This window comes from Chrysochloris asiatica, unplaced genomic scaffold, assembly GCF_000296735.1.
Source record: "Chrysochloris asiatica unplaced genomic scaffold, ChrAsi1.0 scaffold00049, whole genome shotgun sequence".
In the NCBI taxonomy this organism is placed as follows: Eukaryota; Metazoa; Chordata; class Mammalia; order Afrosoricida; family Chrysochloridae; genus Chrysochloris; species Chrysochloris asiatica.
The window spans coordinates 8,963,478-8,981,723 of NW_006408567.1; the positions used below are offsets into that span (position 1 = coordinate 8,963,478).

Genomic DNA, 18,246 nt, shown 5'->3' on the forward strand with positions numbered 1-18,246 from the left:
TGAAGAATAACAATGAAGCTGCAAGCTACTGCATAACATGGATGAACCCTGAGGACATTATGCTGAGTGAAATAAGTCAGTCACAAGAAGAGAAAAATTGTATAGGACCATTATTGTAAAAGATTAAGAAAAAGTACCCACACTAAAAGGGGGAAAAAATTATTTGATGGTTACTGAGGTGTAGAATCTCCACTGAGTAGTATCCAATTTGTCTGGGCGGGACTGATGAAAGGAGATGGGAATATGATTCTTGTGGTACAACAGTGAATAACTGCTATCAGGACTGACTGTGAGGGTTGGAAATGTAAAGGTAGACGTTTTGTAGCAAGAGGAGTGGAGTGGTTGACTTTGCAGTCCAGGAGCAGAGGGCGCTCGGACCATCAAGGGAGAAGAGCGGAGTGCGGGACCCTACCTAGAAAAACAGTGATGCCAGAGATGGAGGCAGAGATGATGACGTGGAGAGATGGAGCAGCTGGGGCCTCTAGACGTAGAGAGGGAGAGGGGTTGTGTGCTGAAGACCAAGGGGCTGGCTTGCGGGGTATACCCTTTGGTTGGCTGATGGTGCATGGAGGGGATTGGAACCCTGGCAATGAAACGATATATGACAGGATGAATGTAAAGCTAATATTCTCCTATGTAAACTATCACATAAGTCACAATTCAAGAAGTTAAAAGGACTCCAAACAAGATAAACCTCAAAAGAAAATCACCAAGACATATTATAATCAAACTTTTCAATAGCAAAGACATGGAAAAAATCCTGAGAGCAACTCTGGAAAAACTAAAAGTTATCTACAGAGGAGAACTAATAAGACTACTCTCGGATTTCTCAGTAAAAACTATGAAAGATGACAATGGGATGAAATATATAAAGTCTGAAAGATAAACTGTCAACAAGAACCATACACTAATAAAAGTGTCCATCAAACATGGTGAAATTAGAACATTGCCAAATAAACAGACACTAAAAGAATTCACATAATCTAGATCATCCTTACAAAAAATACTAAAAGGAGTTCTCTGTACAGAGAACCAACCGCAGACCACAACCTTGTACAACATGGCAACTCAACCCAGATATGTTGTTGTGAGATGCCGTCAAGTCAGTTCTGACTCACAGCAACCAAAGTACAGCTAACCTACATGACGGAAAATAGGGAACCAGAGACAGATACCAGTTTGTAACATTGACAACAACAAAAAAAATCGCACAAAGGGCAAAATGTACTTACAGAACTTCCAAATGAAGAGGAAACCAAGTACATTTCAAGAAAACAATAGAAACAAATCTAATTGTAACTTCCTAACCCTAGTCCAATCCCTACCCCTACACGATCCCTAGTCTTAAACATACATTCCCTGTTAGACACACACAAAAAAACAAATTGCCAGGGCTTTCTTTGGAGGCACGTCTTGGTCGATATGAACACACCCTCAACCATTCCATTAGTAGCTAAGCCCTCAACCATCGGTGCCATCCAAGAGCATCCATTTGCAATCAGTGATCTTGGACTCTGACTGTCATTAAGTTCAGACCTGCACTATCTATTAAAAAATGGTAATCTGTGAAGGTCAAGGTCTAAACTGAAAACCAAACCCACTGTTGCTGAGCTGATTCTGACTCATAGACAGTGAGTATACAGGACAGGATAGTAGAACCGCTCCATACGATTCCCAAGGCTGCAAATCTTTCTCTCATGTGGTTGGTGGGTTCAAACTGACCACTGTACCACCAGGGCTCCTTGCCTAGATGTTCATTTTCAAGGAACTCAAGTCAGGAGATTAAAGGGCCGCAGGATTATTGGTACTTCAGAGACAGGTCAAAACTTTGTACACTAAACAGTGAATGAAGATTGCGTAGCACTCCCCAAGACATCTGTTGCACAGGAGAAATGAGGAACTAGATTTGCTACTATGACAGCAAGTCCTGATTTCGAACTGGGAGAGCCTAGTATCAAGAAAAAGAAGGAAGAGGAGTATAGCGTAGTTCAGGGCGGGTTCATGTGCCTCCAGAAGCTGGGGTAGCACCCGATACCTGATCCCAGGCAGAGTGGGGTGGCACAGGAGTGGATGTCATTGGCCGCTGGGTTGTTGAGAACAAAGACTGGACATGCCCCCAGCTACCAGAAGGGCATGGTACACAGGAGAATCACGCCCCTCTTGCACCCAGTCTCCATCTCTGTCCTGGGCCGGAAATCTTGTATTTGTTTAGCCTACAGCGTGTCAGACACAACCTACTGCTTTACTACATTCCATCTCCTCTGCAACCCTCTGGTCATAGTATTCCCATTCACCATGAGAAAACTAACTTCAAAGAGGTTAAGTGACCTGCCCAGTGCCACCCAGGATGTGGGAGAGCCAGGATACAAATCTAGGAGGGGAACTTCAGGACACATGCTTCCTTAACTTCACCACACGGCCTCTCAGGAAGGCAGCTAAATTTCAGACACATAAATTAAAGCCGTTATGACATCTATTTTTAAAGTTACAACAGTCCTGCACATCCGTAATTCAATGATTTACTAAGCACCTACTACTTCTGTAGACGACCTGTGCAGAATGGTTCTCAGAATGAAAGAATGGGAGGGAGAAAATGCTCACCTTTATGATCAGAAGTTTGGTGGATGACTTGAGTTGTGAATGGCTACTGGTCACAAACATTTTCATCAATAAATAAAACACGGATCTTTCTCCCCCAACAATTTCTGCATCTGGGCCTTCCTAGAGTTTAAACAGTATCTGTTATTGTTGCTAAGTGCCATGGAGTCGGTTCTGACTCACAGTGACCCTGTATAGGGTTTCTGAGGCTTTTACATCTTCAAGGGAGCAAAAAGCCTCATCTGTCCCCTCGGAGCACCTGGTGGACTCGAACCACAGACCTTGTGGATCTCAGTGCAGTGCGTATGGAGATACCATGTTCCATAGCGGTTATGACAGTACAAAAATAAGGGAGTTATCACTTGCTGGACACACACGTACTGTAGACTGGCAGGCAGCCAGGCCCTTTTCATCATCTCATTTTAATTTGCATCTTAGCAAGATTGTTACTATCTTATAAATGAGGCAACTCAGAATAAGGTAACTCACCCAAACCCCAAGCAATAGTAGTTGTAGCAAAAACGGAGAGAGTGATGATAGTCAGTCCGTGTAGCTTTTACCACTACCTGTACTGACTCACTTACTCCCCACAGCTCTCCTGTTAGGTGAATACAACAGTACTCCCATCTTATAGCTGTACAAACTGATTTCTTAAAAGTAGGTCATCAGGCCTTTCTTTCAAGGTGGACTCAAAGCTTCAATCTTGCAGTCAACAGCTGAGTGTGTAGCTATTCACATTATCCAAGGATTTGTTATTGCTATTGCTAAGTCTTGTCAAGTTGGCAAGCTAAGCATCTTATATTTACAAAACCAAAAAGATCTGCAGGCCCCTTGGTTTATGAGTCTGGGCCTGGCCACTGTTCCTAAGCTTTCCTTTCATCTCAACAATGTCAGGGTCTGACACAGTTAGAAATGGCCAGGCAAAAAAGCCCAGCAGGTTAGCTGGGTTAACAAAAGACTGCAGATCTCTGTTTCCCACTTACCTGTGCCTTCAGCCATGAGAACTTGTTAGCAGGCAGCTCCAGAGCCACCTTCAGAATGTGGTGTTGCAAAATGGGAGGGACCTCATCACAAAGGCCCTGCTCCGAGATGACGCCTTAGGGTTAGAAAAAGAAAAGCAGAGGAGGTCACAAGAATGCAGATGCCCCAGTCACAGTTGTTGCTGATCAAAAGGACCGGGTAAAGAACTACACAACTGAAAATCAAAAGGTGGGATCCGGGGTTTGTGTTTCCACATCCTGTAAGTCACCTGCACATGGCTGTGCCCACTCCTCTGTTCATGCATACCTCACCTGACAGATTTTCCTGTCCCAAAACCAACTTCCATCAAGTCCCTTCCAACTCATGCACCCCCACGTGCACAGAGCAGATCTACTTCATTGGTTTTCGAAGGTTGGGACCTTTCAGAAGGAGATTACCATGTATTTCTTTCAAGGTGCCTCTGGATAAGTTCAAACCTCCAATCTTTCAGTTAGTTCAGTGCTTAATTGTGTGCCACCCAAGCACTCCCTCCCACTCAAGGTCTACCTAAATCCTTTCATGTTGCTGTTGTTAAACACCACCAAGTCGGCCTGATTCATAGCAACCCCATGTAGGTTTTCCAAGGAGTGGCTGATGAATTTGAACTGCTAACCTTGTGGTTTGCAGGTCAGTGCTTATCCTACCGGAGTTCACAGAAAGCTCAAATTCCACTTGGCAGTGAAGCCCTGCCTTGCCCTCAGCCCACACTGACCTCTTCCTACAGCTCAACTCACGCATGCCAACTCTGCTGCACTCCAAATGCAGCCTCTCCTCTCATCAGTATCATTCCCACTATGCCTTTCTCCCAGACTGGAGCATCTGTGGACAGAGGCCAGGGGCCCCAGCTTCAGCTGAGGCCTTACCCTCTAATCTGGCCTCGAGAGTTCTCCTTTGCTTGTGAAGGACACAGCTAAGAAGTACAAATTGGCCACGTTCTAATAAACAACGTATTCTCACAGCAAAGAGAATCTCTTCACCTTCAAACAATTTAAAAGCTAATTACAGCTTTTGGGAATGACTGTTTCCAACAATATGAATAAACCCCAAGACAGGTATTTTTGAAGCATTCTTAAGTAAGCCCAATTATACAGTCATCATTATTACACAAAATTCACCATCAAAGAAGCACAGCAAGACAAGTTCAGTTTTACTCTGACACAAAGTGGCTTGAGCCCACCTCTCTGGCAAGAAGATAAGAAGTGCCTCTGTGGAACAGGACAGTTCATTATTTCGTTGCCATCCCACTCCTACATCCATGATGAGCAGTTAATATTTGTTGTTGTTGTTGTTAAGTGCCATTGAATTGGTTCCGACCCATAGTGACCCTATGCAGGGTTTCTGAGGAGCAGCTGGTGAGCTTGAACCACCAACCTTGTGGTTCAAACCGACTTTTGCAGCCCGTTGCATTAACCCACAGTGCTACACATTGGAGAACTGACTTGTGGATTGTCCATAACAGGTAACTCATGCCAGGCTGGCTGACTTTGGCTTCTCCACTTTGGTTGCTGCCAAGTGCATTCCTGATAATTACTAACAAAGACCAGCAGCTATCCTAACAATGCTTCTAGGTGCTGATGAGCCCACTGGGAGTCATGGCAACCCCACTTGTGTCAGAGTCCTGACCTTTCAGCAGCACACGGCACAGACCTGTCTACTCAAGTGCCTCTGGGTTGGTTCCAACCTCCAGAGTTTTGATTTTTAACCGTTTGTGTTACCCAAGTACTCCATTCTTAAAAGCACTGGCAAATTAAAATAAGCAGGCAGATGGAGCATGCAGACAGCAAAACTGCCTCCTGGTCCACGGCTCCAGACTTCTGCACTGCTTTGTCAGCAACCTCCAACCTTACCGACAGACATGACACACACCTTTCAGGAGCTTGCTGAAGTCAAAGTTGTACTGCATGACCACATGGGGGACCACTTTCTGGTACAGGCATATGACCTGAAGCAGAACAGCTTTCAAATGAATGGTTTCTGCATCATCTGCACCAACACAAAACAGCGGCAATTAAGATAAAACTTGCTCTACCAAGCAGTCAATCCACACAAAAGACCACATCACAGTCAACTGCAGGCTGCAATGGGGAAAGTTTCTAAATCCTGACCCCTGGCTGGATCGGTAATGAACTGCAGATAGACCCAACTAGATGGAGCAGTCAATGTGTTTTTTTTAAAAACAGGTATTTTCAACTTCCTGGGTTGAAATCTCCAACTCAGTGCTGTGACTTTGTCTTTCTTTGCACAACAGTGGGGCAGTAATAGCACCTACCCTCACAGGGCTGGCACAGGATTAGCAGATGTGACATACGTACGGCACAATGCCTACAACTTGGCCAGTAAGATAGTCCGCCTTGTCAATATCCGCTGTCACTATATTTTACTATGAAGCGGACTAAGTAGCTCACCTGCAAACTGAAAGAAGGGCCCTGCATTGGAAGCCCAGTGTGCAGGGTTTATGTCATTTGAGTCCTTAAAGACACACTGCTTCTAAGATAACTTAGAATTCTATGCTAATTCTTCTCCCAAGGGAAGAAAGACCCCAAGCTAAAAAACCAAAAACTGGCATAGGATGCCTTCCCAGTCAGAGAAGCTTTCAAACCAGGAGTTGTGTAGAGCTGCCTGTCAGCCCCATCTCTCCAACATGCAGCCTGGGCCCCACAAAGCCCTCACCACTCTGGGGAGCCACATCAGCAGTTGAAGTCCCTTGACCTTTCTTCTTTCCTTTCTCACCATCCTGCTTGGTCTCTTGTTTTCTGAGTGACTGCCAGACCCATACAACAGTGTTCAGGTCTGGTAAAATCTAAAATGGAAAATAAAGAAACAAAAATATCAGTCACATTAAACAATCAAGGGAAGCTAATGAACTGAACACATGCTAATAAGAAGCAACAAACAGGGTGGAGGCACAACTCTCTGAGTGTGCAAGAGAGAGAGGGTGTGTGTGTGAGAAAGAGACAGAGAGCGAGTGAGAGAAAGCTTGTTTGAGTGTATAAAAGTCTTCGAGAGGAAGTCTAGGGAGATTTGTTTATCTGTGAATGAGTGGGGGGGGGGGGAGGGAACAGTGAGAAAGAGATGGGAGGGGACAGGAGGGGAGAACAAATCCACACCATTTGTAGGCTGTTTTGCTGTATAATTTCTAGTACTGTGCACAATATGAATTTGGTGAAAAAAATAAAAGCTGAAATTTAAAACAAACCTCTTAAGACTTGTTTAGCTGAGCAAAGATACTGGGGACAAAGAAACACTTCCCTATGCTCTGCTAAGGAACAGGTGGTTTAAGTACTTGGCTGCTGACTGAAAGGCTGGTAATTCAAACCCCCCAGCCACTCTGCAGGAGGATAATGGCAGTCTGCTTCCATAAAGAGTGTTGTTGTTGTTAAGTGCCGTCTAGTCGGTTCCGACCCACAGCGACCCTGAACAGGGTTTCCAAGGCTGTAAATCTTTATGGAAGCAGAAAGCCTCATCTTTATCCCACAGAGTGTCTGGTAGTTTCGAACTGCTGACCTTAAGTTTCGCAGCCCGATTCGTAACCACTATGCTACCAGAGCTCCTTCTATGAAGATTAGAGTCTCAGAAATCCTAGATAGAGATCTACTTTGTCTTATATAGGGTCATTAAGAGTCCAAATCAACTCAACAGCACACAGCATGACACGCAGAGAGGAAACTTCTGGGAGCATCCACACAGTTTCAACAGGCTAGCCTTTTTCCTTCTTGTCCTAAAATGCACCTTCTATGGGGGTAATAGGGTGAAGAGGATGAGGTTGGGAGAAGGGACACACACCAACAGCACCTGAGACAGGAGGTACCAGGAGCACCAAAGCCCTTATACTGTTCCTTTGAGAGAACAAATCTATCTTGCACCTTATTTTGCTGCGGGGCTTTTGGATGCTGTTTTAAGTGTCACATCACTGTCTATAATCCTAAATTGTAAGTCTTATTAGCTGTTCTATATCACCCATGCAACAACAATACTCACCACTCTCTCCAATTCTGAGGCTTCAGGGACACTTCAGTTATCACTCGCCCTCTGTGCTGCCAAGATGGTTCTCATTTGTGAGACCAGAAGGCAGGCCCCGGAAACGCCTCTGGAGAGGCACATCTCCCAGTTTCCATGCCTACCTTGCTCAGGGCTTCTCTGAAGAGCCGCACGAATTCCTCCATCATCACAGATGTGTACACACCTGATTCCTGCCATGTCTCTTTATTGAGGCAGTAGTCAATATTCTTTAATGCTCTCTTCAAAATGACAGAAATAAGGGATAAAGCTGTGTGTTTGACTGATTTGCTGTCCAACTGGAAAGAAACAGAGTTAAGTCCATAAATGCCTTTAGGTACACAGGTAGGCACCATCCCTGGGTGCAGTTTCACTTTTAGGGAAACCACATGAGACCACTGGTCTGTACCCTCAGGTGAGAAGAGGCCACCTAAGGGCCTTGTCCTCCAGGGTTGACTTCAGCCACTGCTGGGCAAGTGACCATTAGCATCTGGTTCTGTTTTTGTCTTTGTCTTGTGTCTGTGTTGAGAAAAGCCTCTGACAACCACTCAGCTAGTATGGATAATCTGTACCAACAACAGAAGACCTCACCAGAACCTAACCAGTCTCCACTAAAAACACTTGATTTTCCAGTGATACAATGACAAGAGAATGCAGTAAGTGCTTCAGCAGTCAAATCATGCTTAGTGGACACGCAACCTCAAATCCCAGTGTTCCCTCCTTACATTCAGAATGACAACCAGCAGGGTTTTCAGAGTTCTCTCTCACTAAAGGGAAACTGAGTTAAGGAGGAAAACAGTCAAGAGCCTTGGCCTTCACTCCAAGGCATTTACCCAGGAGAGTGGACATAGTTATTTACGAAGCTCTTTCAAACTGGTGAAGTCTCTGTCCCAGGAAACTCAGAGGCTCCCTGATAAGAAACAATGAACTACACCAGATTAGTATTCTCAGAGGAACCATACAGCACAGCCAGCAGGTTTAGAGAACTCTAGAAGCGGGTAAGCTCGTGACCTTACGTTTAATGCCTGGGTGAACATGATCTTATTGCAGACCAGGGGCACAGTGGTCACCATCACCATCGGGAGGAGCCGAGGCAAGGGGATAAACTCTCTGGTCTGAAACGCCCGGGAAATCTCTGGCTGGGCCTCATAGATCTATGAAAAGAAAAGGTTATTAGCTGGATACGTTTCAAACCTGGGGTCAATTTTAGGCGCTTAACAGAAAGTCAATAAAACATCTATAGTGATAAAAGTCTAGAGATTGCTATACGAAGAGTGCACAAAGTTAACCACAAAATTCACTTGTTAAAGTCAAGCCAGGTCATGAGACTGGCTGCTACCTGGGAGTGGCAAACATGTTACTAATGACAGGAACACCTCTCAGGTACCACACCTGACAAATGCGGTCATCTTTTTAAAGCTTCATCAACAACCCTTAGGGGCATTACATTAATAATTAACATTGTTAATGCAATTAATTGTAATACAGTACATGAATAATTTTAAATGTTTACAGGAGACAAAACTACACCCTATAGGTTACATAAATTCCCTGGAGCTACGCAGCTAGTAGCCAAACAAGAAATCAAACTGAGACCTATGCATTTGGGAGAGTCTAGTAAGGGTGCAAACCACAGGCTACCGTCAGCAAAATGAGGGGCAAAGTGTATCCTTCGCACCCCAAGATACCTGTGTGGATAGCACACAGTAGGCTCTTAAGAAAACGTTAGTGAACACATGAGTAAAAGCTTGCTTTACAGAGAACTCCAGCTCGAGATATAAGAAACAACCCCAGGTTGTTCATGACTTAAAAACCCACTGCTGACAGTTGAATTCCAACTCGCAGTGCCCATACAGGGCAGAACAGAACTCACCCCTAGGGTTTCCAAGGCTGTAAATCTTTAAGGAAACAGACTGCCTCATCTATCTCCTGCTGAGCAACTGGTGGTGGCAGTGGTTATGTGCCGTGGAGCTGACTGGTGGCTTCAAATCACCAAGCTTTCCTTTAGCAGTTGAGTGCTTAAACACTGCACCAGCAGGGCTCCTCATTTCACCACTAACCCACTGCCACAGAGTAAGTTCTGACTCACAGTGACGCTACATACTGTTTCGGAGACTATCAATCTTATGGGACCAGACAGCCTCACCATCCTCCTGCAGAGAAGCTGGTGGGTTTGAATGGCTAACCTGGCAGTTAGCAGCCCATTGTTGTAGTTATGCGCTGTTGAGTCGGTTCTGACTTATAGTGACCCTGTGTAGGATTTCCAAGGAGCAGCTAGCGCTGCTGCTTGCGGTTTGAAACGCTGACCTTGCGGTTCCAACTGACATTATAGTCCAGTGCATACCCTACAGTGAGACACCAGGACTTCAGCAGCCCGTTAGGCTTTCATGAGTTGGGGAACGAGAAAGCTTAACATAAGTATTTCCTATGGTAGATGAGGAAGGAGCTCTGGTAGTGTCATGGGGTAGGAGTTGCCAACTGCAAGGTCAGCAGTTTGAATCTACCAGCCACTCTATGGGAGAAAGATGAGTCCTTCTATCCCCATACAGATGTACAGCCTCAGAAATCCTGTACAGGATCACTATGAGCCAGAACCACCACCACGGTACATGAGATGCTTATGTCCATAATCAGAAGAAAATGAATGCACATCCACTTAAACCCACTTAGGACTGGTGTTCACAGATGATTTCAGGTTATACTAAGTACTGGAAATAGCATCTTTAAAAACTACCCCACAATTGAGACATTTCACTAGTTATGGCCTGAGTGAGCTAAGATTTCAGTTTGCACTCTCGGAAAAATCAGTCTGTATGGTGAAGATAAAGCCGATTTAACAGATTCAAAAGGCATAAGCCTTCAAATTCAGTTTCACGAACAGTAAAATATTATACTTACGGGAAAAGGACATCAAATTTACTCAAAATAGCCATTCAAAACATGATTACTGCCAGAAGTGACCATTTTGTATAGTTTAAACCCAAAATACCAAACCACTGCCACTGAGTCAATTCCAACTCATAGCAACACTCCAAGGGAGAGTACAAACCTAGGGTTTCCAAGGCTGTAAATCTTTGTGGGAAGCAGATAGCCTCAGCTTTCTCCCACAGAGCGGCTGGTAGGTTTGCACTGCTGACCCAGTCGAAACTGTAACCCGCTACCAGGGCTCCTTCTGTAGGTTTGACAGACCATCAAAACATCACTTCATCTCTCTCCCCCAGCCCTTTACTCTCTACTCCCTACCCTTTCTCACAGATTAAATATCCATGTTGTTTACCTTGTTAAGTAGTTTAATATTATTGGACCAAGCCGACTTCACTCTTGGGAGGAAGGAAAATGTCACTTCCTTGAAATATTTGTTGAGTAAGTCGGGACATACTTTAAGGATGTTCACCACAAGTTCAGCTACCAGTTCATCGTCTGCTGCAGTTTTCAGACCCAACAAGAAGTGCAGGAGAGTAAGGTTTCCTCCTCTGTTAGAGAAGGAGAAGAGAATAGAAGTAATACTTGGTATCATTGTAAAAACATAAAACATGTACCCTTGGGTCAGCAAGGAATTGAAGCACTCACACTGATCACATCTGCAGTTCCCCTTACTCACCCTCAGTGACATGGCCACGGGGCACATAATCTGATTCTATTGGACTTCCCCACCCATTGGTTTATATCCATGGCTGTTTTTGTACTAAAGCACCATGGTTTAATCACTATTGACTAAATATTTACTACCTGGCCCTTGGCAGGAAACATTTACCAATCCCTGCTCTATACTATACAAAAAGGCCCTGGTGGTACGTGGTTAATTACTTGGTTGCTAACCCATAAGGTCAGTGGTTCAAATACATCAACCAGTTGTTCTACAGGAGGAAGATGTGGTAATATTTATTCATACAGTCCACAAACTCAATCCTATAGGTTGCTGCAAGTCAGAAACAACTTGACAGCAACAAGTTTGGTTTGGGACTCTATACTATAGTCCTAGCCATTAAGAGGACAACAGTAAACAAAACAGACTAGCCTCTATCCCGATGATTTAAGGGATAATGATAATATGCGTGGCACTGTGGGTTAATGTGCCCAGACGGTAAAGCCATTTGAATTGCAAGATTGGCAGTTCAAGCTCACCAACTACTCCACGGAAACCCCATATAGGGTCACTATGGGTCAGAACCGACACAACAGCACTGTCACATCAATTATGACTCATAGCAACCCTGTAATGGATTTCACACACACAGACAGAGACAAAGACAAAAAGTAATGATGAGTCATAAGAAGTAGCCTAAACCAAGCAAAATGAGTGACAATGGTGAGGCTAATCTAGACCGAGCTGCCAGGCAAGATTCCCCTGAATGACACAAAGGAGCAGTTTTTAGGACCATGCATCTTCATTGACTTTCCTTTAACTGGCCCCCACCCCAAATTCCTTTCCTCTCCTGCAAGTACAAACATCTGTGTTCTGCCCGTGGCTTCCAAAAATTGTATTAACCACAGTTTATTCCAAATCGACCCACACCCATAGGTTGATTCAATATGCTCACTAAAGATCGTCTATTCCAGGCGTCTGCTTATGGAGGGGAGTCTTGGTGTGGCGCTTTAGGATAAGCATTGGACTGTTAACTACAAGGTCGGTGGTTCAAAACCACCAGCCACTCCCTGAAAACCCTATACAGGGTCACTGGTTAGAACCGACTTAACGGCACTCAACAACAACATATGGAGAAAAATGCTTAAAAAAAATCTTGGGGTTTAGGGAAAGCACAATGTGTGAGTTTTAAACATGGTGCTAGATTACATTAGACTATAAAAGCCTGCTGTCATACTTTACCAGAAAAAATAAGCTCATTTTCACTGATAAGAGATACTACACTATCACCCAAACAAAGGAAAAAAGAAAGAAGACAGGAGATGGCAAGTTAAGTCATAATAAACTCAGAATCCAAAGAAGTTCAAAATCACAGCACGAGAAACATTTCCACTGTGTTATCTTATTCTGAAGAAGTCATTTCTTAACTGGCTGAAATGAAAAGAAAATCTGCTACCTATAGCCTTAAAGTGAAATGTTATACAGTCAGGAAGTTAACAAATAAGATAGAGCCATTCAAGCAGGTTGATCTTAAAGTAGTCCATTTTGATTGTTAAAAAGACTCACACGGGAATATATTATAAGACTAAGAGTCTAAAAGAATACAATCCAAGCTGTACTTCCCATGTTTCCTAACTGATGAAATGTTATTAGAATTGTGAAACATGAAATAAAATGTAAAACTAAGATTTTGAAATCCTAACAGGTTGACAGCCTATCTTTGAAATGGAGAAGACCATCAGGGGCTTCAAAAAGCTTGTGGAACAATGCAATTAAAAATAACGGAATTTGTCCACAAACTTTTTGAAGACCCCTCGTCTTTTGGTTAGCAACATGGGCTTTGGAAGCAGATTTCCTGAGCTCAAACCTGAGTTTTGCCACTCACCACAGAACATTCTATACTGCTCTGGACCCCTTCCCTCATCTGCAGAACTGAGATAACAGCAGGAGGCCACCTTGGGAATGCTGGGAGGTCATTAAGACTCACTCTCAGATCCAATGACAGGGCTGTCTATCTGTGAGCAAGCACACAGGCAGCGCCTCCTAAGGGAGAAATCTTTTCCAAGTGTCTACGGAAATTACTGCCTAAGAGCATGAGTCCTGAAGGCATGTAACAACTAGAAGCTCTCTGGGCCTCTATTTCTCACTCCTCAAATGCATTAAGTAATGTCTAAAATTCTAGTTCTAATCTACTACAAGCCATTCTTTAACAGGATTTCTTATAGAATGTTCTGAGGAACTCACACCCCAGGGTTCAAAAGAATGGTATGTTACCTTCCAAAGGTACCGAAAGAGGCGTCATAAAAATTAATCCCATGCTTGAGTGAACAGCAAAGATCCATCAGGAAGGTATGAACCAGCTCCCTTACCATGGTTTTCCCGACTTCATCAGCAGAAGCCTGTGAGGGTTAGAAAAATTCAATCAAAATCCCAAACTCATAAACCTTATTAATAGCTACAGTGTAAAAACTGGATAATATCACATACCTATCGACAAGTAAGACAACATTTTATATTAACATCTGCATCATTCCAAAACATACACAACTGCAAACAAAAACCAAAAACACCCATTAAGATAAAAGAAGACCCTTAAGAGGGGCAAGTTTAAACCATTCATAAACTTCAGAATGACTTAATTTCTCTTGCTCATTTTAATAAAATTGCACATTTGGGAGAACTTTTATTATGCCCCTGAGGCTTCCGAGTAATAAAGCAGCCAAAAACATGTTCAAAACCAGAGGACACAGGCAAGTCAAGAAGATAAAAGGAAGCAAAAAAAAACACAAGCCTTTAAAGGGTAAATTATTATAAAGTTAGCAAGAAATCTGAGGCTTTACTACCATTGCCAAGTCCAAGTTCAAAAGCACCTTAAGGAAAATAAAAATGAGTTAAATTCAAATGCACATTGGTCTTGGGTCTATGTGAAAGAGCTTCAATTCACTGGAGTAACTGCCACAAAATAAACTGTACATGTCAGTCACAGAGCAAACATGAGGTTCCCTATGCACATAGGATTCTAAAGTGAAAGAAACCATCTTTGAAACTCTAGAAGGAAAACAACAAACCCATTGCTGTGAAGTTGATTCTACCCCAGGGTGACCCCTTGTGTTACAGAACAGAACTGAGCATCAGAGCAGTTTATTGATGGAAACCTTTATGTCAAGACAGAAGGAAGAGAAGGGGCAAGATAATAAAGAGAGTCTGGTTACTCTAGAAATCTACTGAGCAAACACTGCAGGGAAAATGAAGATGGCACTCAGCCAAAGGGAATAGTAACCGTCTTGTCTCAATGGGAGAAAAAAAAAAAAAAAACAACTCAAATTTAAAAAACTGTATTGCCTCTGCTACAGTTCTGATGTGGCATTGTATGATAAGCACTGGAATGCTAACCACAAGGTCTGTGGTTCAAATTCACCAGCCACTCCTCGGAGACCCTATGTTGTTGTTGTTAAGTGCCTAAACAGGGTTACTGTAAGTCAAAATTGACTCTTAACAATAATTGCTTCTGTTGCTGCTGCTGTTGTATGTCATCCAGTTGTTTCCAATTCATGGCGACCCTGTAAAGGGTTTCTAAGGCTGTAAATCTTTACAGGAGCAGAAAGTACTGTCTCTGCACCCACAAGCCAAAAGACAGATATCAAATGGGAGGACTTTTCAGATAGGTGTTGCATTAAGATTCTTCCTCCAACTGGGTGATCATACCAGGCACAGCGAGGTCATCTGAAAACAGGGACTATACCTTGGGGTCGTCCATGTCCACGTCCATTATCCCCCTCCAGGAATACAGTGAAGCTATTTGGTTCAGTAACTGCCCAGTGAAGAAACGCACCTTCTGTGTTTTTGTGATATTTTTATTGTGAACCACCTGAAAACAATAAAACGAATGCAGTTCAAGGGCTTTAAGTAGTTTTTCTGTAGCATTTACTGTTTTTCCTGACAATAAAAGTAATGACTAAAAATGTCAGAAAAACAACACTCATCGATCTTCGCAGCATACTACGTTGGGAGGCCACAGACCTCCTCTAATCGGTACTTTACTAAGAAAGACAATGATCCTTTCAGTAAGTTTTTTAAACTCTATGAAATGCTTATAAAAGGTAACATATGCAACATGACACATAACATGGTGTTAGATGTATAAAATAATTATTTGTAACTGATAGCTGTACTGGCTTTCTGTGAGATAACGGCCAACAGTTAGGTTCCTGGTCATTAACACAGCAGTCTTGGCTGACCATGAGCGACTTCTTCCAGCAATTCTTAACCTTCTAGCCCCAGAATCTGCTCACCATCACAAGCAAGTTTCTGAGTAAGAAACAGTTTACTAGTCAACCTGGAGACTGTAAGCCTATGTGTGGAATGTAGAGAATATATTAGCCTAAGACATTACAGTTTCACAGGCCTGGAAAACACGTGTCATTCCCATAGAGAGCAATAAAGATGGAAAACGATGATTACTAAACATGTACCTTGGTTTTCAGTGTGGATAACAGCAGACTGATGGTAGAAATCCTATCTTCCTTTATTATGCCTGAACTAAAAATGCAGGGAATGAATTCTGAAAGTAAAAGTTTCAAAATATTACACTCAAGGAAAACAACTTTGAGAATGTTACTGTTTAAATGGTTCAATCAATGATGGCATTTATGTTTTAAAGTTATACAAGGTCACACTTCTTTTATAACAGGTCAATGGCACCTAGAGCTGAAACGATGACAACACTTTTAAAATTCAATAGTCCCTTTAGTTTTTTTTCAAGTATCACAATGTTTATTGATAGATACAAGTATATAAAATCAAGGCATGAACATGACTTGATAAATTAAGTAGACTTAATTTCAATACTATAATAAGGACCAATGAAAATTCTCACCATTTGTCTCACACACACAAAAATCACGTCAAGGGCATTAACAATCTCTCAGAACTGATCAGTTTTGTGCAAGTAAACCATGTTTCTTTCAAAAAGACTTGTGCACTTGCCCAGGCTCAAGGATATTAAAATAGCACATAAAGCCCACTACTAGAGGTAGAAATATAGGCAATATACTGTTACGGCAACAACCATCAATTACATTTAAGAATTTTTCTGTAACAACCAAATGGATAATCAAATGTTGCAACAACTCAAGTATTACTGAGCAAAGTGCATTTCTACAGTACTCAGTGTTGCTGTTCAGTTTTCTAACGTAAAACAGCCTATGATAACTGGCAGCAAAGAAGGTCCTTGCAATAGACTACTCTGCTTGAGAACTTATGATGTAATTATTGCATGCTGCTAATATACTATCTAAACACTAAAGAGACTCCTAAAATATTTGGTGGTAGACTATGATTAAGACATTACACTACAAAAAAACCTTACGCAGAAGGAAACCCTTCTGCTTTAAATATTGTGAAAACGTTATAGCGGAATGAATTTTCGCAGTGGTTAGATCAAATGCAGTTACATCATAGAAACAGTATGTTTTACACAATTTAAGGCTTTGGCTGGTTCTTTAGTCAGCTTCTTCCTCCGATTCTTCTTCTTCAGCAGTTTCTAGCCAGGTTAGCCATTGATTCACCTGGAACAAAGCCTTGCCTTTCCCTGGAAACTCTTGGGTTATATCTCCTTTCCAAGCCAAGAAAGCTTCTTCTTCAATAATTTCCGTATCATAAAAGTGAACAAAAAAGCAAAGTAACTTGCCTTCTGGGAAGCTGCTGTTGTAGCAGGGCACCTGAAGAGCAAACAGAGCACTGACTTGTACATCATGAAGGAATTTCTGCATTACTGGCTTGAGGAAAGAAGCAGCTGTTTTTCCTGCTCTAATTGTTCTTTGGAAGGAGCAGAGGAAGAATCTGTTTCATCACTGGGTGGGTTTACTTCACTAGAAATATACTATAAGAAGCTAGTCATTAAGATGTTCACAAATCCTTTGTATACATGAAGTTTGAGAGAGATGTTATCTTTAATCCACTTGTATATGGTTTGTGGGGATGGATCCAACTTTATTTGCTTTAGCAGTTCCTTCTCTAGTTTGAGTAGTGGGAATAAGAAACTCAGTCCCTTTCCTTCCAAGATCTCCAACATTCCATCTTTATTTTGATCAATTTCTGGAAGCATTTTCTGCATATTGACCTTGCTTTGTTGAAACAGTTCTGTTAACCATTCTTGATCTTGTAATTTAGCTAACTGCTAAAGGCAAAGTAAGAAGAGGGGAAAATGGGTGCCACTTTCCAGTGGTTGAGCTAATTCAGAAATGCTCACCAGCTCTGAAATGATGGCACGAGCTGCAAACTGTGCTAAATAAGATTTCACCAAGGGGATGTCAAGCTCCAGTTTGAGGCACTGGTCCAATACATTCAGGAAAGCCTGCATGAAGTTGTCGCTTGTGGCTACCCCTTCCTGTTTGAGTAAACTGAGAAAAGAGCTTGCTTTGTCTTCATCATTTCTATCTAGTGAGAGGATGATTACTTTGCTTAACATCTCAGGAAGAAAATGTTTAGGGGTCCTCATTTCTCTTACACCACTGACAGCCTCATTTGCGTTCCCACTATTCAGATATTCAGTCACAACAGTTTCAGCTAACTTTAGTTCTTCTTTTGATGGTGGTGGCTTTTTGCTGGTCTTGGCAGGTTTTTCCTGGATAAATGGTGGATTAGTTTTGAGACCAAGCTGAGGTGTCTGTCCCAGAGGTGGTGTCTGAGTGCGTGGTGGCTGCGCACTAGGAGGAATCATAGTTATCTGGCAATTGGTTTTTATTCATTAGGAATGATTGAGCAGGGTGCAGGCTAATCTCATCTGCATTAAGCTGCCCTTTCTTAAAAAACCGAGGTGACATATCCTTCGACTGCCCTTGCAGCTGGGATAAGAGTCCCTGACTCTGGTTATGATAGAGCTGGCTTAGCCCCTGACTTTCAATAGTCCCTTTAGTTTTGCTTTATTTTTTAATAATAAAGCAAAATTAACACTTATCATTTAAAAGAGTATTATGTTACCTACACCTATGGAAGCAGTAGCTCAAAAAAGGGAACAAATCCTTACAGCAAGAATCATTCCCACC

General features: G+C 42.5%; 1 protein-coding gene and 1 pseudogene across 1 annotated transcript in view; both read right to left on the reverse strand.

Annotated features, from left to right (window-relative positions):
- Positions 1-18,246, reverse strand: part of URB1 (URB1 ribosome biogenesis 1 homolog (S. cerevisiae)) — a 103,762-nt gene that overhangs the window by 67,540 nt on the left and 17,976 nt on the right. The window contains exons 6-15 of the mRNA XM_006862527.1: positions 15,673-15,761; positions 14,943-15,068; positions 13,475-13,599; positions 10,892-11,087; positions 8,631-8,768; positions 7,740-7,913; positions 6,289-6,418; positions 5,485-5,601; positions 3,582-3,694; positions 2,602-2,721 (exon numbers count right to left, since the gene is read on the reverse strand). Coding sequence (XP_006862589.1) covers positions 2,602-2,721; positions 3,582-3,694; positions 5,485-5,601; positions 6,289-6,418; positions 7,740-7,913; positions 8,631-8,768; positions 10,892-11,087; positions 13,475-13,599; positions 14,943-15,068; positions 15,673-15,761 — 1,328 coding nt within the window. The remainder of the gene's footprint in view (positions 1-2,601; positions 2,722-3,581; positions 3,695-5,484; positions 5,602-6,288; positions 6,419-7,739; positions 7,914-8,630; positions 8,769-10,891; positions 11,088-13,474; positions 13,600-14,942; positions 15,069-15,672; positions 15,762-18,246) is intronic.
- The window catches only part of LOC102814814, a 3,287-nt pseudogene continuing 1,742 nt past the window's right edge, over positions 16,702-18,246 (reverse strand).